Source organism: Sinocyclocheilus rhinocerous, unplaced genomic scaffold (genome assembly GCF_001515625.1).
Source record: "Sinocyclocheilus rhinocerous isolate Xijiao unplaced genomic scaffold, SAMN03320098_v1.1 scaffold2834, whole genome shotgun sequence".
NCBI lineage: Eukaryota > Metazoa > Chordata > Actinopteri > Cypriniformes > Cyprinidae > Sinocyclocheilus > Sinocyclocheilus rhinocerous.
In genome coordinates this window covers 115,906-138,228 of record NW_015662588.1, presented here as the reverse complement: position 1 = coordinate 138,228, position 22,323 = coordinate 115,906, and the positions used below count along the sequence as shown (strand labels likewise).

Sequence of the window (22,323 nt, the reverse complement as noted above, 5' to 3'; positions counted from 1 at the left end):
TCTAATATATATATATATATATATATATATATATATATATATATAATATACATAGGTATAGATAATCAAGTAAACATAAGATGCTTCAGTCAAGTTAATGTTAATATTGAAATATTACTAATAATATGAAAGTTATTCTTGCTATACTGAACCACGATCTGAATGGGGACTTTAATTTTCATTTTATTTATTTATTTATTTATACTTGCTAAAAAAGTATAAACTATCAATCAGATAACAGAAAGTATGAAGTAGATTGTGTACAAAGTTTTGATCATGTCGATAATTTTGTGTATCAAATATGAAACTTTAATATTTATTAATATAAATTAACAACAAATAACATTTTAAATGAGAAAAATGATTTTATAGAAGTTACAATTTATAGAAATCTCCTGCGACCTCATCTACTGTTCATCTCTGAGGTCGTTATCCCAATATTGAGCCCCGCTACATTATAGCAGGTGAAAGAAAAGGTGTGGCTGCATTAAAAAAACGGCATGGTTGCCAAACCGAGACTGTATGACAGCATGAGAATCTGCCTCCAAAATAGCAACAGAGAAGAGCGAAACATGAACTAATAGATGCAAGTTCCGCTTTTAATCATCACCACCATTTCCTTTCATATATCTAGTGTTTACAATACACACAGTTTATGCGGCTTTTTATGCCCAGCACTGCTGCTTTATTTGAAAACGAGTTCGCACAGTCCTAAAAACAGCACTAAAGTCAAATGTGAAACATGCGTCTTTATGTGTATCAAGCTCTCATTACAGCCAATAAAGCGAGATGTTTTCCTTTGATGGTGTGGTGTGAATTTATCTAGAGGACATAGATAACTGCACTTTGAACAAGCAGCTTAAAATGCCACAAGCAGATTAAACAGGTTATTAAATCTGTTATGAGATGTTCAAACGTAATCTTATTTCACTCTATCAATGGACAAAAACAAAGACCTGAGCTCTTTACAAACACAAGGCCTGAATATGCTGTTACACAGACGTCATTGATCAGTTGTAACATAGACTCAACCACTGAATCATGCCAGAAGCTGTGAGTGCTTACATGACCTACTCAGATGGCAATATAATTGCTAAAGATACTATCTGCACAGTAATTATTACTACAGTCGAACAATTTTGTGATATTGTGATATTTTGAGGTGGATCTACAGGAGGTGACATTTAGGGTGAAATTTATCAGCTTGTCTTCACTGACAGAGAATTGTAATAAATCTGCCTTCAAGTGCACCTGAAATTCACACCACCGAGTCCGGCATCCGTTATTACGACATGTCACGCATTCTAGTCGGAAACATAACACAGGCATAGCTTAAATGAAACAAAAGAATCATGCTGTGAACAGTAAATTCAAATGAATCTGAATTCAAAAAGATGACAACTATTCATTCCCATCACTTGTTTATACATGGCATCACAAATAAATGTTTATGTTATATAAAACGAACCATGAAAGTTAGCTGTTCTGTACATCACACCTTAAAATGATTTAAATATATCATGTCAAATTTAAATAACTTGCAAAATCGTTCATTATAATTCATTAAACTTGCTGCCCACTTACTGATCTTTATATACATATTGTATATAAATACATACCGTATATATCTGAAATCTATTTTATAGATCAGTGTTTGCACAGTATTTCAGAAACTAGAGTATCATCAAGTTTCTCTACACGTAAATATGACTTTGCTCTGTCATTTATATGCTCAGAACTCGTAATTATAATATTTACAACTCTACTCGAAAGGCACATAAACTTATATAAAGATTAACCCTTTGTTAATCTACACAAGTTTAATGCACAGAAATTTGGAAAAGAAAAACAAAAATCCACTATTGGTCTTTCTGGGTACCTTGTGTCACTCTTATAAGTGACCTGATAAAAAAAATATTTAGTTTAATTTACATTTTCATAATTTTCCTTTAATTGAAATCAGTATGCAATTAAAGGGGTCATATGATGCGATTTCAAGTTTTCCTTTCTCTTTGGAGTGTTACAAGCTGTTTGTGAATAGATAAGATCCCTAAAGTTGCAACGTCCACGCCCTCCTAAAACGCCTCGTTTAAACACGCCCCCACATGTCTACATCACTGTGCGGAGGACGAGGACTGTTTCCTGGGAGAGTAGGCTACAATGCCGGCTGTTCCTGTTAATTCAGTTCCTCTGTTTCCCCTTCGGCGCGTATGCTGACCCTATACAGTCTATGATGCTGACAAATAATGCTGACTCACAGCCTATAAGTAAGTTTTCATATTTAAAGAATTTGCCACTGACGATTACATTTATATTGAAGTTTGAGTTTTGTGCAGTGTAGATGAGCGCTTGTTTTGAGTTTTGAGCAGTGTAGAGTAGCGCTTGTTGTCGTTTCTCCGATCACAAATGCAGACATGTATTTATGTTTACGCGGCGCGATGCAACGCAACGCGTAAAAAGACAGTAATAATCAGTATAATCAGTAATTATGTCCCCACTGGATGCAACAAATGCCTTGTTTATAATGGGTTTTATCTCGTCGCGCCGGGATACGCCATCACAGTATGGTAGGGGCGTAACATTTCCATCACACGCTTGAGGAATTCGGCCAATCACAACGCACTGGATAGCTGGCCAATCAGAGCACACCTCGCTTTTCAGACCGATGAGCTTTGTGAAAATCGACGCGTTTCAGAAAGGCGGGGCATAGAGGAGAAACAATAATGTACAGTATGTGGAAAATAATGTGTTTTTTGAACCTTAAACAGCATAAACACATTTCATTACACCAAATACACAAAATAATATTATTTTTTAGCAGCATCATATGACCCCTTTAAGAGACCGAAAATATTACATTAATTCAAAAAAAAAAAAAAGGTATTTCCACGATAAGTACTCTTTTTTAGAAATATACTAAAGTGTACTTAAGTATACAAGGGTATGTATGAAGCAAAAGGAGATTATTGTGTAAAGTGGCAGACCGGATTGAATGAATATTAAGAACAATGCCTGATTGTTTGCAACATACCAGTTTTGTTTCTAATCAGTACAGTTTATATACTAACCATTTCACAAAGATAACACTTTTAAAACCAGTTCTCGCATAAGTATTTGTTCCATTGTGAACTTATGATGTTAAATGAATGACAGAAACTGGACTGTGGTGTTTGTAGGAAATGGAGGTCAGGCATGCAAATGTTTTAACAATATAGCAAACAGCACTAGGAAGAGGCATAATAAAAATGCCTCCTCTTTAATTAAAATAATAAAACGCAATAATGTTTGAGACAACACCCTTGGCTGCAACTTCCTAAGCCTTCCACCGTCATCACCTTTGAAATAGCCTTCTGCCTAGCCAGCTAAAACAAAAGCTCCCCAGGGATTTTGGCAGATATTGACGTTAAATTAAATGGAGCCATGGCAATTGCGACGTAAAGACGTCAACGCGCTACACTCATTAGCAGCCAACAACTGCTTGGCTCAGCACAGGAATTTCACCGGCCATTGTGTTTGTGAGTGATGGAACAAATGCTTTTAGTGAGTTGGGTTATTTTTAGGTCGCGTGATGTTATAGGACCTGCAAGCTGAGAAACATAACAGAAATGCCAAGTTTTTTTTTTTTGCTCAGAGGCACAGCCCAACAACTTGAGTGTCAAGAGTGAATGAGAATTCCCCGTCACAAGAGATGACACAATAAACGAATGATGTCAGCAGCTGTTTCACAACAACAAACACAACGCTGAGGTCAGTTGGAACACAATAGGATAAAAGACTCTATTCTACTGAGCTTGGCTCTTTTAGGCTAACTCTTTTCTTCTATTCTTCCACCCTGTTCCACTTGTGCAACAGATAGTCCCCTATAGCATACGCTAAAACACAAGAAACTAGGAGTTATTTGCTGTGCAAATCTGAACCGCTAGCAAGGTAGTCCCTTGTGAAAAAGAAGTATGCTTAATTGTATTGAATGTGCACTGGTAGTGTACTTCAAAACTTAAAAGTATTTTTTTTTAAAAACTGTGTTTTCATATCATATAATATTAATCAAATTAAACGGCCACTTAGAGTACACTTTCAGGACTTAAGTACACTTTTAAAAACTGCACTTTGTAATAATATAAAATTAAAAGTTTTACATTAAAATACATTTCAAATCATTATGTTCAATAGACTTTTGTCATGCTTTAAAGAAGTACACTTATTTTGATGTGTAGACTAACAAACTTAAGCGTATAAATTTAACATGTAGTGTTATGCAATATTACATCAAGTTAATATATTTTAAATATACTAAATTGCGCCTTCATTGTTACAAATGTGTAATTACAAATATATTTTAATACATTGCAAATTTAAATGGAAAAGACATTAAAGTATATTTTATTTTACCATAAATGCTTGTCAGTACATTAGGCAGTGTACTTTAACCATATTTCAAAGACAATATAAGTAATTATGAAATCACATATAAATATGTACTTAAGTCCCATTTAAGTGGCCCAAAAACGATTTAACAATTTAATATAAATAAAACTGTAATACATTATTATTTTTCATGTAATTGTAATTAACATGCAGTTAAGTGCACAGAAACATTACATTTAATTTGCAGTTAAGTATATTCTTTAAAAAAATATATTATTTACATAATAAGTCCTCTTTTTATAAATAATGTTCTTTTTCACTAGGTAAGATATAAGTACATTGTTTCATAAGGAAGCAAAAGCAATTAAAGACACCATAAATCAAAGTTGTGTGACTTTTAGATCAGCTATAATCCTGTTTAGCTTTATTTGCAATTAGATATGTGTCACGGTGCTACTGTGCTGGAGCGCGGAGCGAGGAACGAGGAGACCAGGAGTACATCAACACAGGAGATTTGAATGTCTTTAAGGGAACCAGGAAAAACACACGTAGCAGGAGAGGTTGACACATCCACAGACATTCACAATTCCGGACAAGGGAGAACAGAACGGGCTAGAACTCAAATAGGGCAGATAACGAGGGGCAGACAGGTGAGGAGGATAACTAATAACAAGGAACACCTGGAACTAATAGAACTAAATGGGGACAGGAACATGAAAGACCAAATAAGGGCAAGGAAGGCACATGGGAGCAAAACAAGGAACAGAGTCTGACAATACGCTAACTAAAAAAAAAATTGTCTACTTGTCCAATAAAGTGCTCTCTAGGATGAAAAATAATTATTTCAAATCTCTCTAATCTTCAATGGACTAGCAATAGGAAATGATGTTTCTGATGGTCTGTAAGCTAAAGGCTATTAGCTAATCAAAATAAAAAGAGCCCTTCGATATGTGCCACCTCAACTTGTTTTAACAGGAAATACGTCAAGACAGGAGAGAAAATTGTGTCCTTCAAACCATTTCTCTGGATCTTCATTCTTATAAACTCAAGTGAAGAGAAAATGGCAAAGCTAAAGCAACAACAGGCCATGGATCAGTAAGTCTGTAAACTCCAGTGATGTTTATATAGAATATCAGGGTTAAGAGACTGACTTCCTGTTTGTGTTCTCACAAGTTCAAGAGGACAAGGATGGAAAATCTGTGGAAGTACTAAGTCAACTATTTTCTTTGTTTATGCTCTTGCGTCAGCCCCATGCAGTCATATTGTATATGTGGTGTAAGACAACTTTCCCTTTAGTCATGAGTAGATAACACAGATATAATAACAAAGGTGAACATCTGTGTCATGGAAAAGGGTGTAAAAGCCTAATTTACATTCCACACATGGCTAGAGCTCTTACGTAGAACATGACAACCTGCAGGACTGGTGCAAATTCCAATGATACTTTCATACTAACAGTGGTCACATTTCTGTTGTAGCATTACAAATTAATTTATATAGGCTAGTATCAAATAAGTAACTTTTTAAATGTTAACGTGTATTAAAATTTTTAATAATTAATAAAAATGTTGCATGCTGGATCACTCATGTGAGCACCACAACTCATTTCTGTCACCGATGGAGTTTTGGTTCCTTGCCACTGTCGTCTTTGGCTTGCTTAGTTGGGGACGCTTGACTGATTGCACAGACACTATTGGAAGAGAGCTGAACTGGATGATGACATCACTGAATCATCAATGAACTGACTTTACCTGAAAAAATGACTCTTTGTTATTGTCTTCTTGCATTATTGACAAACTATTTTCCTGTTTGACACTGTAAAGCTGCTTTAACACAATCAGTACTGTAAAAAGCGCTATACAAATAAAGGTGACTTAAAGGGGTCATATGATGTTGCTAAAAAGAACATTATTTTGTGTATTTGGTGTAATTCAATGCGTTTATACGGTTTAAGGTTCAAAAAACACATTCCCAAAGAGAAAGGAACAATTTTAATCGCATCATATGACCCCTTTAACAACTAAAATAAACCAGACTGTTTATGTAGACCAAACTGAACCCTATATTCCAGGTTAAATTAAACTATATCAATAGAATCTGTGAATAGAATAGACATTATTTTGACTCGTCTAAATTTATAAAAACCAACAAAAACTGTGTAGACACAAAGCATTTATTATGGATGTCTAAAGTGGGAATTGTATACTGGAAAACTCTTAAAAATATACAATTACCATATAGTTTATACATGCTAAATTTAGTGTGATAGAGTTGCTTACCAACCCAGTCCACGCAGTTATGTAAAAAAATATGCCATGGCTATATAAACAAGTAAACCTGGTACTTTCTGTGAAATGAGTGGAAGGATTTCAGGAAGAGACAACTACATGTTTTAATGATCTATGCAGCACTTTCCATGGAACAAATTCCAGTTACAGGAAATTATGCTGCAAATGCATAACCAGAAGTCCGTCTAGATAAGCAAAAAGACTATTCAGACAGAATATACCACATTTTGCATGGAATAATTAATAATTAATATATACATATTTTTTAAACACTTTAACCAAAAAAAGTACGTTTTACAAGAAAATACTTTTTTTGCTATTTATCTAATATTTTCCTACTTCACATTTAATTCAGTGTTACTTGCTGCTTATTAACAAATATTTGTGAAATTTACTAGCAATTTTTGAGTGGAAACTGTATATCATTTTTTTTTCGTGTGCATACAATCAGCTGATAAACTCTTACTTTCAGTGTGTTACTGTTACACGTTTTGTTTTTGTAACTGAGGGACGAGTCAAAATTATTTTCTGTCATGAGCAACAGCATAGCAAATACTGTCAGCAGAGGTTGAATATTAAGTAAAGTCACCAATTTTGCTGTATTTAACATTGACAAAGCCTGAAAGTGGGACCAGAGCCATCCACCTTCTGAACTCAACATGTTGTTTTAGATGCAGAAATCACACACACTGCAGACACACACACACAGTGATTTAATTAAGCCCACAAACTTCTGTGTGCTGCCTGGGGCTGAGGCAAGGGCTCGGAAAACAAAGCAGCCCTTTTTTATTCAAGCGAACGGTAACACGAGATGCATGGCTGGCAAGCGAAGGGGACAAGAGGGCGGAGGGGACTCAGGCAGGGGACTAAATGGAGTTTATGCTCCACTGTGCTGAAATGGGCTTTTGTGGCCCAGGCGTCAGAATGATGAAGCAGGTAAGCCAACAGGAATGCCACATTGATCCCCAGAGCCCCCAACCATAGTCAGGACCTTATTACTTTGAACAGAAAAATAGAAATGAATGGAAATGGAAATAATGATTCCATTAATGATTCTTTTGAGGGAGTTGATTCGTAGATGGATTTCTGAGCCAAAGAATTAGCTTCCAATAGTGTTTTTTTTTATAAATTCTTAAGATTATTTTAGTACTTTTGAAGGAGTTTGTGACTGATTCAGTAAAAAGAATCAGTTCCGAAGTGACATGAAATCAGATCTGAAAGACTCTTATTGTGCTGCTACAATGGTACAGTGATGTAGTATCAGATGCTAATACTATAGTACTTTGATAGCCCATGTGAAAAGAAGTAGGCTTAATTGTATTGAATGTGCATATCAAATCTTAAAAGTATTATGTTTATTTTAAAGAAATAAGTAGTGTAAAAGTATATATTTTTATGCTTTAATACTCTTTTATCATGCTTTGACTAACATACTAAAGCACAAGTACTTGACTATAATTGCAGCTGTTGTCTTATTCAATTATATTTAGATTAAATACTGAATATTTATAAAATATAAATGCACTACACTGTAACTGTAGCATTTTTACAGTCTTTTACCGTTAAATTCACGGTCATTTTTTACAGTGTAGACTGCAAATTCATCATTTCTAATGCCTAAATAGTATACTACTATATAATAGTATAATACTATATTTTAGTTTACCATAAATAGTTAGTACATATTTTCTTAAAAGTGTGATAAAATCTACTCCTCTTAAAAGTATACTACGGACATGCTATGGTACTGAATGATTACCATATTATGCCTCATTGCTTGTCCATAAAAACATGCTAATGTTACTACAGTTTTTTCTTTCTTTTTTAAAGACAGTAACGGGGCGCTCAGCATTTGAAAACACACACATAAATACTCGTCTGCCTGTGTGACTGGAACCAGACTTCTCTCCTCACTCTGAGATCATGTGTTTACCCATTGTGGTAACCCACCCATATAACTTTCTGCAGCAAACCGGCTTGGAAACACACAACACAAAACCTCCGTTCTTGTGCCTAGCACATGCATACACAAGCACACTGCTCCACCTTCTCCAAATTTGCATGCACACTCCACCCACGCCTAACGTTCACACCGTCCTACATTACAGTCGATCCAAGCACATGCGAGTCTGACACCTCGTTCCACTCGTTTATGCTCTTTTCATGTTGGAGTTAAGCTGCTTTGATTTGCATTACCATACAAAATCTCCATTCTTCCAAAGAAACCAATTACAAACCATGGTTGATCTGAAAAGAATATAATCCTAATGGGATTAATTACATACCGATTTACTCACAGCACGGCATTAAACAACCCGTTTCAAAACCAAAAGGTGTGCCAGCGGTGTAATTAATGCCTTACAAACAGTGTCTGTGTGTCTATGTGCTAAACTGGGTGAACATCCCGCTAGCTAAATGTAGTTATTTAGGATTAATGGATATGTTAAATCAAAAACAGAGTCTAAATATGTTGTTACACGGTGTGAAAGTTTACAACAATTCAGTTTTCAAGAATATCTATCATTGCACCCAGTACACCCTAATATGGCTATTTTTGCACAGGCAAGCATCATTCTAATAAAATTCTAGTTGTTACTACTTCATAATAAATTAATGTTAGCACAGTTTTATTGCAGTAACAATCAATGTTAACTATGGTATTTTGGTGGAAACTGTGGTGCAGTGGGTAAGCCAAACTGCCCCGGATAACAGAAACCATCTGTGACCTCATAATTGGGTGCCAAACATGCTGAAAGAGTAATCTGAGCACACCCCCGACATAAAACAAAAGTTTGCTTTTGTTCCTATCTTGTTTGTTTTCTCTTTTTGAACTGACCAAAGAAAGCTAATATGTCACACAGTCCAGCATTATGACATTATTGCCATGTGATACAAAAAATCACTGTGGCTGTGCGATGGTACAATACGCTAATATCATGGTACTTTGACATTAACCAATTGTACTGAATGACTGCCATATTCAGTATACACATTATACACAAAATGATATACACAATGGTACATAGTATCAAAATTTGAAAGTACCTTTTGTGTGTGTGTGTGTGTGTGGCTTAAAAGAATAGATTGTTTTGTCAAAGTCTGCATTATACACCATAGGGATATTCCATAGCCATAAATCATAACACAATAAGGGACAAGGATATTGGATTTCATAATAGCCTATATGATGGAGAAAACTCCAAAAGAAGTGTGAATGTGTATGCCAGAAGATCCTGTCTGAGTAAGGCGATCTGCCACTGGCGCTGTACTGTACCACTGAGTTACCCATTATATTTGACACCTGGAAATGTGTTTTTGTTAGGTGCTGAATTGAAGTGTCACAGGCAAGAAAAATCTATTTCACATCAAATAATCTGGTAATTGGGGGCCATTTAATGGCCATTACATTTGCCACATCATACTTATTTTATTTTGTTTTTAATTAGGGTAATTAAAAATATATAATTCTCATTTGCTGCATACTATGGACTTATATATTGTTAAATTAATACATAATAACATGCAACATAATAACATAATATAATAGTATATATAAATCAGTCTATTCACAAACACAAAGTTCACTGAGCAGATTTCTTCTTATCTAAGGACTAGCAACTCTTATCTAAATCTTCAACATTAAAATTAAATGCAAAACAGCTTTAAGCTCAGCTAATAAGAAAATATCCTTAACAAAAAAAAAGTCCAAGATTGCGTCTCTTGTCTTTTTCTCTTTTGTCATTCATTTCCTGTTGATAGCCACACGAGCAAATGTGTGTTTTGAATAGTCAAATGGTGGCCAGCACAGAGCGGTAAATTCGTCAGGAAATACGGTCCTTCCATGCAAAGACTCTCCGCAGCCATGCAAATGAACCGGAGTGAGATGACTGTAGCATGTGGGAGTTGCACGGTGCAGAATTACCTGTGGCTCCCCTGATACCAGACACTGTGTGCTTTACAGTGGCCACATTTGTAAGAAAACAAACGAGTAGTGATTTTACGCTAGCTCCTGACATTTCAACGAGTGTCCTTAAAAGTCTTCTTCCCTCAGGAATGGGAAACACCCTTTGTTATCCGACCTCCTTAGCCTATAGATCTAGAATGGATCTACAGTGTGGAGGAACTGAGATGGCCTTGTTTTTATGCTGGTCACAGTCCAGTGCATGAGTATCTTGGTACACAGGTCAAAAACACATTTTTGTACTGTTTAACTATCTTCTGTTTAGTATTAACTAACTTACATGCTTGCTGCAAACTGTGATTATAATTACACATTTTATTAAAGAGGACAGGGTATTACTTGCCAATTTGTTCTTCCCCAAACCAATGAAACAAAACCACAAATCTGCCCTCTTTCTAATATTAACACCCCGGGCCTAGAATACAAGGTCAGAGGTGGGTGGACAGGAGATTGATGGAGTGCTCCGGCATTCCAAAGAACACACTCCTCCTGGGATCCAGATAAAACCACACACATTCCTCTCTAGGGGATGACATGTGACTTAACCCCCAACCATTTGTTTCATTTTAAGGCCAACCACATTGAAAGCTCCTCCTAACACCTCAATGCAGAAATCTGTCTGATTCCTCCTGAACTCCTCAAAAACAGCTATAGGAGAAGGAAAGGTGTGTTGCATGGAGATGTGCAGAGATGGAAGTAACTGCATTGTCTGTGAACCTGCAGTGAGAAAACAAATTCCAGGAGGAAGCCAAAGGGAGCGGTTCAGAGGCGGAGGACACACCATGGCCTCCTACTTTGTGAGGAAACAGGCTTCATTTCCACCTCTTTATCCCATAGACAATAGACTGCTTACGTGTTGGACCAGCAGGGAAAATAGGCTGGGCAAGGAACAAAAGGGACAGCCCAGTCAATGGAGATTGTCCTTGCCTGGTACTCTATAGATGCTTTAATTGTTGTTCTGACATCTATTGCATTTCACAGATGTCAGAAAAATGTTGTAGTTCTTTAGGGATTGAGGGAAAGGAAAACTTGTTCTAGAAGAGCCTATATTGTGTCTAGGGAGAGGATCTGAGTGATGCCGCCACATTACCTTCCAAGTGAATGGAAAAACGTGTCTATGGAACAGAGGGAGCCATTTGAATAAACAGAGAGGGAACACTGTGACTCACTCTGTCTGACGCCAAGGGGAGATGAGGAAAGGAGCCAAAATCCAAGCTCACAAATCACCCAATCCAAGGGACACAACAAAGGACTTGTTGTAATCAACTGATTTGTGAGTTAATAGGAAAAACGTAGTGATGGTCAGTGTTTGCCAAGTCCAAATTACATTATAAAAGTATAAGGGTTAAAACAGGACCAAACATGTAGATTCCCTTCTGGGGCAAATTTTACAACAAGTTCCCTTTATAGCAACAGTTCAAGACATTCACCTTCATATGCATAACATAACTCAAGCCTGAGATTCCAACTAGTGACTGCAATGTTCTATTGGACAAAACATGATTACTGGTATAGTGATACTGAACAAATGCTTCCTGGAAAAAAAAAATCTTCCCAATTAACCTTTTTAAGATGACCCTGGTCATTACCCAGAGCATGGAAATCTGATAATCGTATCATCTCACAGTCTGACTGGTAAGGGCAGTCACGAAATAGATGGCCTGTTTATTGTCCCATTACTTCAGAAATGAGTTCTGGACATTCTGTGCCAGACTAGGACATTAAGTGAATCCAATTTTTACATTAAGGGCTTAATTCAACTCAACCCAGGTAAGATGGCCGACCTGGGTTGAGTTTTGACCGTTTTGACATTTGGCAATTTCATGTATAATGCTTGGACTTACTAATGCATTTTTTTTACAACCTTCCATGAGCTTAAATATCAGTGCCTATATTGGCAACATACCCATCAGTGTTGGATTTGTATTTGAAGAACTGCTGACACTGAGATAAGAGTTGCCGTACTTTACCACAGCATGTTCTGCATGCATTGCGTATTTCTGTGGTCACTGTGCATGTGAGCTAAGAAAGAAATATTTTTGCCATGCACAGTATGACTTACGAGTGTCAAGGACTGAAAAAAAAGTGACAAAGGTGATATAAACTGCTCTAGATCCAAACATAAATTCTGCAGAACTTAATACAGAAACACTGAGGGCAAAAACATTTTAACTTTCGTTTGAGATGTGCAAATGTACTAGTGCTTACAGCATCACGGCACAACATGCTTGATGGTGCTTACCTTCTGATCCACAATTGAGCAAGAAATTTGTTTGACGTAGGCCAGGTCTGCAGTCTGGGGTAGAAGCACAGACTCTCTAGTAAGTCCAATCTGTATCATGAAGGAGACACCGGCTGGTGCCGGAGGCCCAGGCGGCATTCCAGATGCCCCGCCGGGACCTGGGGCAACTCCCATGTCCACTGTAGGGAACCCTGGAGTTTGAGATGTATGGACAGAGACCGGTGTCCCCTGCTGCATCACCACTGACCCAGGTGGAGATGGGCCACCCGGGGGGAAGAAGACCTGGGACATGGGTCCCGGAGACATGAAGGGACTGACGTTGGCCATGCTGAAGAGTCAAAGACAGGGACTGTCTAAGACTGGGTAGTGTGAGGCAGCAAACTCACCTACACACACCAGCAGTCACTCACTCATCAATAGTGGCCGTCCCTGCTGTGTGTCCCGTGTCTACTAGAGCTTAAAAACAACTGATCCCTTTCCAGGAAGTGGCTCTTCTTTCTTCTCGCCCTCCCTTTCACAGAAAGGTCCTCTATACGGCTTTCATTCCAGAGGAGCAGCAGGTGAGAAATACAGATAGAGTTTAGCTTTGAAATGAAACGTCCTCTCCTCCTCCTCCTCCTGCTTCCTGTTCCCTCACTACTCCAAAGCAGCTTTGAAGAGGAAAACTTCCAAACTTCAAGGAAACAAACTGGGGACAAAAAAAAGAAACTGTAACAAATAAGAAAAGCAAGACAAATGCCTATAGCTATAAATCCGTCAACTCAAGATGGCCTCCAAGTACAGGAAATAAGACGGAGAGAGCTCCTGGTTAGGCTTGCTTTGCGAGTCAGACTGTGTTTCAGTTTCTTGTCGTGTTGAGCCGTGTCTGCTGTGCCTCAGTGAGAAAACTACTGAGGACACTCCCTCTTCCCCCTGCCTCCACCTCCCTACTGTCTGAACCCCGCAGAGCCCTGGAGGAAGTGGTGTGACTGACAGATCTCTCGGCCAATCAGCAGGAGAGAGAGCTGTAAAAGAAAGGCTCTATGAGATCATACATATCCACTTCTGCCACCTCCCAGTCCCACATACACCTTCTTCCCTCCCTCTCAACTTTTACGTCTTTCTCTTTAACAGTTTGCCTTGTTTACTCCCCCACCCTGGAACAAATTTGTCCTCCTCTTTTTGCCTGGGACCCCACGCTAACTTGCACTCTTTTCCCAGTCACTCATTCTTAATCTTTTTTCCCCTGTCCCCTTTTCTCCATGTCCCAAATGATAGCCAAATACACGATCTGTGTGGCATAAACACACCTAAATGATCAACCCGCATGCAATCCTGCAGCCAGACTAATTTTAAATAAGATAAGGAGTTCTGCATTGTTTCCCTTTGACTAGATGAAGGGAGTGTCAGTTCACAAATAACGGACACCACTGCATTAATCAAAAAAAACTTTGAGAACTCAAAACAAATAATAAAAAAAGTGTTTGCTAGTTTAACAAAATAACCCTTTGTGAAAAATGACATCACATTTTACCTTTTTTTACAAAAAATGTTTTAAATATCATGATATTCTTAAAAAGGAAATATTCTTGTTTCACTGTTTCAGGTTTTTGAAAATAAGCAGTCAAATCTATTAATTATCTCTCTACCTGCTGTTGCCAGTTGGTGGCAGGGTTTGGGAGTATGGAATTTTCTCATTCTAAAGAGCCTTTTATTTTTTAAAACCTACTCTGAGCAAAATGAGTTCTTATCACCTCAATATTTTGGACATTTTTTTTCTGGAAAGTGTGCATTTTCTGCTAAACAATTATGTCAACTTTAGCATATAGGCGTTGTTGACATTTAAATGTGTGTGCTTTTGTGTTAAAGTATATATCAGACTTACAAAAGTTAATAAGGAGTCATTTTTTGCAGCTTAGTTTCAATAAATGGTCATTCTGAACTGCGTTCTGACTTACAATACTTACAGTATTGGCATAGACACCCAGACCCTGACTATACAGGAACATGAGGTGAGACAGGTGTTCAAGCGGGCGAATCCAAGGAAGGCTGCAGGACCTGATGGGGTGCTTGGAACGGTACCTATGAAGTTGCTGCTGTAATCACTAATATTTTGAATCTGTCCTTGTCACAAGCCATCGTTCCACCTTGCCTTAAGTCAGCCGTTATCATCCCGGTCCTGAAGAAGCCTGCTGTAGACAGTGTAAATGACTAGAGACCCATTGCCCTTACTTCTATTGTTACAAAGTGTTTAGAGAGACTAGTATTCAGGCATATTAAAGCCAGCCTCCCACCTACATTTGACCCCCATCAATTTAATTACCGGGCCAACATTTCTACAGATGATGCTATTGCTACAGCCCTCCACAAGGCTCTGGAGCACCTGGAACACAGAGGGACATATGTCTGGATGTTCATTGATTATAGTTCTGCTTTCAATACCATCATACCGGACATACTCATCAGGAAACTCATCCGCCTGGCCGCTTCCGCACAGCTCAGCTCCTGGATTAGGGACTTTCTTACTAACCGCCCTCAGTATGTCAGGCTTGGTCCCCACCTCTCCTCCACCCTCACTCTCAGGACCGGTTCCCCACAGGAATGTGTGTTCTGTCTATTACTCTACTGCCTCTATGCATATGACTGTTTCCACATACTCCTCCAACCTCATTATAAAATTTGCACATGACTGATTAGACTCATTTCTGGAGGCGATGAGTCTGCCTATCATGACTAGGTCCACAAACTGACGTTGTGGTGCTCTGAAAACAACCTGTCGTTAAACACAAAGAAAACTAAAGAACTCATCTTGGACTTTAGAAAGTGCAGAGCTGAACCCTCTCCCATCTTTATAAATGGAAATTGTTTGGAATATATATATATCTATATATATATTTATATATCTGACAGTCTCTCCTGGTCCACAAACACCACATTTGCTGTTAAAAAGGCACAGCAGCGTCTGCACTTCCTGCAGTCCTAAAGAAAAACCATCTGTGTCCAAAAGCTACTGGTGACCTTCTACCGTTCTGCCATAGAGAGTGTCTTAACATACTGCCTTACAGTGTGGTTTAGGGGCTGCTCTGTAGGTGACAAAAAAGCTCTACAGAGGGTTATAAATACAGCACAGAAGATCATCGGCTTCCCTCTCCACTTACTACAGGACATTGCAAACACCCGTTATCTAGAGCAGCGTTTCCCAACCTTTCTTTAGTCGCGGCACCCTTTGGAAATTTAACAAATTTGTGGTACCCTACAAAATTAATTTTGTCACAATATTTGAATTTCTAACTTCGATATGATACTTTGAAAAGTATAGATATGCGGTACAGCAGGATAGAACTGCAGAATATACCGTCATACAGATATTTTTAATATTATAAACAAATTTTGTCCTTCAATGGTGGCAATCAGTAGGCTAATTTCTAATGAAAAGACCAATTTATATGCCTACAAATTAAATAAATTGCTTTTTAGTTTTTCAGGTAGGTCTAACAAACAGTAGGGCTATTAAGATAGATATATATATATTTTTACCAATTATCCAAATAATGTTTAATCCTAGAAAGCTATTATTATCAGAGGACACGTGAGCATAACGGTTAGCAGATCAATGAATGAGAGGGCAGCGTAACCAGAGTTGCCCATTTACCACACCTTGTTACAGCACAGTAGGGCTATTGCAAACAGAAACAATACTGTACTACATAGATGTTTCCTGTCAGCTCGATTTTTGAGTGGACTTTGCTGTTCCGATGAACATGAATGGTATATGAGTGGAACAGTCACATGGGCCGTGAGCGACTGAGCGGAGCACACACACGCATAGAGCGGGATAATACGCAGAGCGTCACACCACGTGAAAGTGAATCCTGAGTGGTGAACTAATTTTCGGCAGCCAGAATTTCAGTGCATCTCTAATTATTGGCGACATCAGAAATGGATATTATATAATAGCTGCTTTTTTGAACATTTTAGCATTTAAAAATATTACAAAATGATTTTTTTACACGGCACCCCTGCTCTCGACAGACGGCACCCCGGTTGGGAAACACTGATCTAGAGCAAAAAAAAAAAAACTATTAAGGACCCTTCCCATCCCGGCCATCACCTGTTTGTCCTCCTGGCCTCAGGAAGGCGATACAGGGCAATCAAAACGCGCACTGCCAGATTATTAAATAGTTTCTATCCAAAAGCTATCCAGTCCCTAATCTAAGGGCTGTCCTGCACAATTTATAAATGACACTTTACTGTGGACTGTGCAATAACTGCTCAAATCCTTAACTTTCTTATTTACCTGCTGCATATCAAGTTTATAAATGGAATGTGATAGTGTTGTTTACATGTGTGTATGTACTGTAGCAGCATTAAACCATTTACTTTGTTAAAATAGCTCTTCTTGAAGGGCTATTTCGTATTGTACTTTTATTTATCATATGACACTCATTGTGGATTTTGTGTATGTTTTGAAGCACCAATAGGAGGGGCATGTGAAATTTCGTTGTATTCGATACAATGCTGATAAAAAGCCTTCAATTCAATTCAATATGTTTACATAATTTAACACTCATCTTATTTATCTGAAGAATGAATGAATGAATGAATGAATTAAATAAAAGGAATGAAATACCTGGATTCTGACTCCATCCTCCACCTAGTTAACTTATATCAGATCCCAAATATGACGCTTATCAATTCAAAGAAATGTGGTCAGTATTAGTTAATTTAAACTTTTTCACAGACAGCAGAGTGAACAGAGTTCAGACCAGACAAGAATTAAATGTCTGTACAAAATCATGTTTTTATTTAGTCGTTTTTTGGATTTTTTTTTAATGACATACAACACAAGACCTGCAGAGTAAACAAACAAACAAACAAACAAAAAAAAATCACAAGGATAAGGAAAAGATGTATTTCGATACAAGCTAGAAAGCAGTTTAAAAATATGTATAATAAAACAATATAAATAAAAGGCTGGTCTTTTTTTATCCCTTGTAGTTAGAGGATATAGTTTGAATACAGCTTAATATGATGTACAAAATATCACACAGTGATAAATTGCTTTAAAAAAAATAAAAACACTTAACAAAAAGTCCTTTTACCTTGGCTGTGGACTGAAACATTTTCTTTTTTTTCTTAAATGTCCATACAATTTTCAGTTGTTTAGGCTTTTACACAATCACAAGCAAGTATTAAGCCTAGAAAAAAGGTACTACTGTCGTCTTACACCTTATTTTACTAGTAATCATAATAATGTCTAGTAAAAAAAAAGCAAGTAAGTCTTAAAACGGGAAACTTACATTTTGCATTGGCAGCTTTTCAAACAAACATTTTCGGTTTCTTTCAATTGTTATTTTTATTTTTACACAGATCCGTCCTCTCTCGGTAAGGAATGGGTTTTGTTGTAATTTCAAGACTCTTATTGCATCGAGGGGTGCGGAAATAGAGGTGTACAAGAGACAGCAGGACTCGTCTAAACACCCATGCAATCAGCAGTCTTTGGAAGAGAACGTAACAATGCGGCGATACATGGATGAACCCAATCGATCGTGTGATCCTACACGTGTAGTGTAGCATAAAGCTAACCGTTAGTGTGCGGCGTGAAGTTACTAGGTAAAGAGGTAAGCAGCAAAGTATTATGGATTCCACTAAACGCAAGTCTGTGGTTATGTGACATTCACTGACTGGGCGAATAGCCCAAAATGAATCCGTGGTCTCGATATTGAACAAGTGACAAGACATAACCTTGTCCATTAATAAAATCACTCCAAGAGGTTTTCCTTGCCAAAAATCACACCCCCAAGTAGGAAACCTTGTTTTCCGAGTTGGTTGGATGGCGTGATTCTGGATAGAGGAAGTCTGGTTAAGAACTGACATGGCTCCATTATGCAAGAGCGCTCTTTATGGCCCATCAGTCTTTTTGTTGCTTCTGACTTGCCTTCCGGCCACTTGTCTACGACCACGGAAAACCAGTAAAGGATAAAAATAAACCCAGCAAAACAGAAACTGGCTAATACAAGATGGGACCTTTGATATCCAGACATCAAGACCAGGCTCCCTCCAACTAAGAAACCTGAAGATCAGATTCAGGTTTGATTCTTCATCCCATCTTGGTTTCCCCCCAACAAGTTTCAGAGTTGCATCTTGATTGCTTGCTTAGCCAATAAAAAGCAAGGTGCCCCACTTTTATTTTCACTCAAAGAGCCCATATGAGCTTTATTCTGAAACACCTTGTGTCTTGCCTTGACTGACGGCACAAAACCCCTTGTTTTCCGAGTTGGTTGGATGGCGTGATTCTGGATAGAGGAAGTCTGGTTAAGAACTGACATGGCTCCATTATGCAAGAGCGCTCTTTATGGCCCATCAGTCTTTTTGTTGCTTCTGACTTGCCTTCCGGCCACTTGTCTACGACCACGGAAAACCAGTAAAGGATAAAAATAAACCCAGCAAAACAGAAACTGGCTAATACAAGATGGGACCTTTGATATCCAGACATCAAGACCAGGCTCCCTCCAACTAAGAAACCTGAAGATCAGATTCAGGTTTGATTCTTCATCCCATCTTGGTTTCCCCCCAACAAGTTTCAGAGTTGCATCTTGATTGCTTGCTTAGCCAATAAAAAGCAAGGTGCCCCACTTTTATTTTCACTCAAAGAGCCCATATGAGCTTTATTCTGAAACACCTTGTGTCTTGCCTTGACTGACGGCACAAAACCCATTAAGAGGACTTTTTGAATTTGTCCAAGTTCCACCTCTGGGCTTTGACCTTTTGGTAAGTCAACTGAAAACTAGGGGGCACTAGTTTCTCATCGCTTAAAACGCCCTTTCGAGCTTTGCTTCGTTCTCCGCTTTTCAGGAAAAATGACTTGGGTCGAGATCACAGATGTCCAAAAACTCAGAAATTGACAATACAGCTGTACTTAAACACTGGAACTTGTAGTTGGTTTCAATTTTTTTATTGGCGACAATCATCAACCAAAGATCCTCCAGCGTGGATATAGAGTTTATCGTCTTAAAAATACCCTGACAAAAACCTTAAAAGCCACTTCGGCACACCAGAAGCACTCTGAAATTCCCGAAGCATGGGCTGTATTTCTGAAATGCCAAAGAACCGTACGTGATGACTCCGCGGAATGGCAGGCGTCAACCGAGATTTGATTTGATTTTGCCCTCGTCGTGAACAGGTCCCTGATTCAGAGGAGATCTTAGCACCAAGGTTGTGAGTCAAGTGTGCTATTTACAGCGCATCCTGCTTAAATACAGAAATCAGTTACGCATCCAACTGCAGATCTTCCCAAAAAGTCTTCCAACCGATACCGAACACTACAATAAATACACTACTTAACAGTCAGCTGACTATTACGGATAACGCCACCTGATTGGATATGAATGAAGATGGTGATTGCAAAATGCTTGTGCTAGCACCGTCACAAACGCACGGTTTTAGTTCAAAGTGTACTCGTCATAAGAATGAGATGTGTGGAACTGATTACGAAAGGCTGAAACACTAAGGCTCTTAGCTGTGAGGCTAAAGGTAAAGCTGTGTTGTACTTGCAGCTAAAACGCAACCAAAAAAACTAATCTAAAGCAGTCTTTGGAATGAAATGCATCGATCGCCTCACGTTACTAGGCAACAGTTACGCGAGGACATTAATTCACAGATTAGCACTAATGCAATTTACATCGAGAAAATGTGCAGGCTTGGGTAATGTCTTGTTTACCGAGAGCCTTCAAATCCTCAACCTAAACCGAGCATGAAATTAAAATCCAGGGTGTGAGTTGTGTTAAGGTGTGTGTGTGTTTGCATGAGTCCATCCGTCAACAGATTGGACATCCCTCGCAACACACTGTGCAGATTATTAGTAGTGTAGTCTAAAACTGAAATCGGGACATGAGCAGCAAACTCATTAGTATTGAAAGCAGTAGAGTGTGTATCACAACGTGTGAGGCATAAAAAAATGATAGGTTATCGAGTCGAGTGCCTTTAACACAGGCAGTGATGTGTAGAACATCGTTCCTCACATTTAGTGAGCGTGTGTGTGTGTGTGTGTTCAGATACTCTGCGTTTCACTCGTGTGGCCCAGTAGTGAAAGTGGATCCCCTGAGGAAAAAAAAAGCAAAAATTAGCTTAAGGCTGCAGGCATCACATGTGAACATACATAAGCATGCACACCTACGATGACTACTAACAAGGAGCTGCAAGCGATTTCAGCCTTTTTGCTGACTTGCATCAGACATAAAGAACTGAATCAGACCATAGGGACAACTTTTTCACGGCCGAATCTCCAGAGACATGTACAATACTCACATGAGTATTGTGAGTGAATTAAATCTGAAGCGAGTTGTCCTCATGGTTGCAAACAAACACATACACCACTAACAGCGTAGTCTGATTCACAAACAAGTGACTATTTTGGGCCATTCTTTTAATTAAAGGGGACATGAAATGCATTTTTTTAATTATATTGATTCCTGATGTGCACTTCTAATCTTACTATGGATTTTCATCAAAAACAGTCATGATTTAGCTATAAATGATCATTTTCTACCTTAAATTTAGCTTTCTGATTTGAACGCTCCATTGGAAGGGGCGTGTCTGCTAAAAGGGTTCAATGGACACGCCCACTGCTATGATTGGCTAACATCTTTGCATATGAAATGTAGCATTACATGTTAAACTCACTTGAAAACTTTTACTGCATTTTTACTATAACAGCCGCCAAGATGAACTAATCGTCAAAAGTGATGATTATGGCATTTAATTTAGATCTACTCCAGTTGCATTAAAAGTTGCAGAGCTGCACTGTTAGCTGAACTACCGAGTCTACCTTTCTGTATATATAACAATCCCAATATAAAGAACAGATGGTTTTCACACTACTAACGGGAAGAGTGCGACATTGATTTGTTTAGTCACTGGATTGATTCACTAATGCAGCAGTAAACCACTTTGCGACAAAGAATGTCTGTACATGAGGAATGTTCTATGCAATGTTCTATTCTATAGGACTATCATTTTTTTCTGCAATTTGTAATCACATTTCATTAAAAACGTGTATATGCACAATAAACAAAAAAAAACAAAAGAATATCATGATATGCATTTTTGCTTATATCAGCCAAATTGCACACAGCACAGGGTTTCTGCAGGATTTTTAAGCTCAAATTTAAGACCTTTTTAAGACCTGCACAAATAAAATTAATACCATATGAGCGGGTTAGGGCAATGTCTATTGTACCATATTAAACTGTAAAATTACTGTAAAAAGTATCATTTACAGTTCAGATACAAGTTTTCACAAAAACAAAAAGTTTTATAAAATGATAAACTTTACATTTCAGCCTTTAAACCATTTTTAAGAAAATGGATTAGTCAAAAGTATTAATTACTATATTCATTTAAAACAATTATTAACAATAAATTATTATATCAATTAAATAACATACATTAGGGGTGTGCAATATTGACAAAAAATGATATCTCGATAA

General features: G+C 37.8%; 2 protein-coding genes across 4 annotated transcripts in view; both read right to left on the bottom strand.

Moving 5' to 3' along the window:
* LOC107728165 (serine/threonine-protein kinase D2-like) overlaps positions 1 to 13,719 on the bottom strand; it is a 42,815-nt gene extending 29,096 nt beyond the window's left edge. The window contains exon 1 of the mRNA XM_016538258.1: positions 12,857 to 13,719. Within this exon, the coding sequence (XP_016393744.1) occupies positions 12,857 to 13,183 (327 nt within the window). The 5' untranslated portion in view covers positions 13,184 to 13,719. The remainder of the gene's footprint in view (positions 1 to 12,856) is intronic.
* Positions 13,720 to 19,109: 5,390 nt separating this feature from the next.
* LOC107728163 (striatin-4-like) overlaps positions 19,110 to 22,323 on the bottom strand; it is a 28,520-nt gene continuing 25,306 nt past the window's right edge. For all 3 annotated transcript variants that reach the window (XM_016538253.1, XM_016538256.1, XM_016538254.1), the window contains one exon: positions 19,110 to 20,935. The gene's annotated coding sequence lies outside the window, so the exon portion shown is untranslated. The remainder of the gene's footprint in view (positions 20,936 to 22,323) is intronic.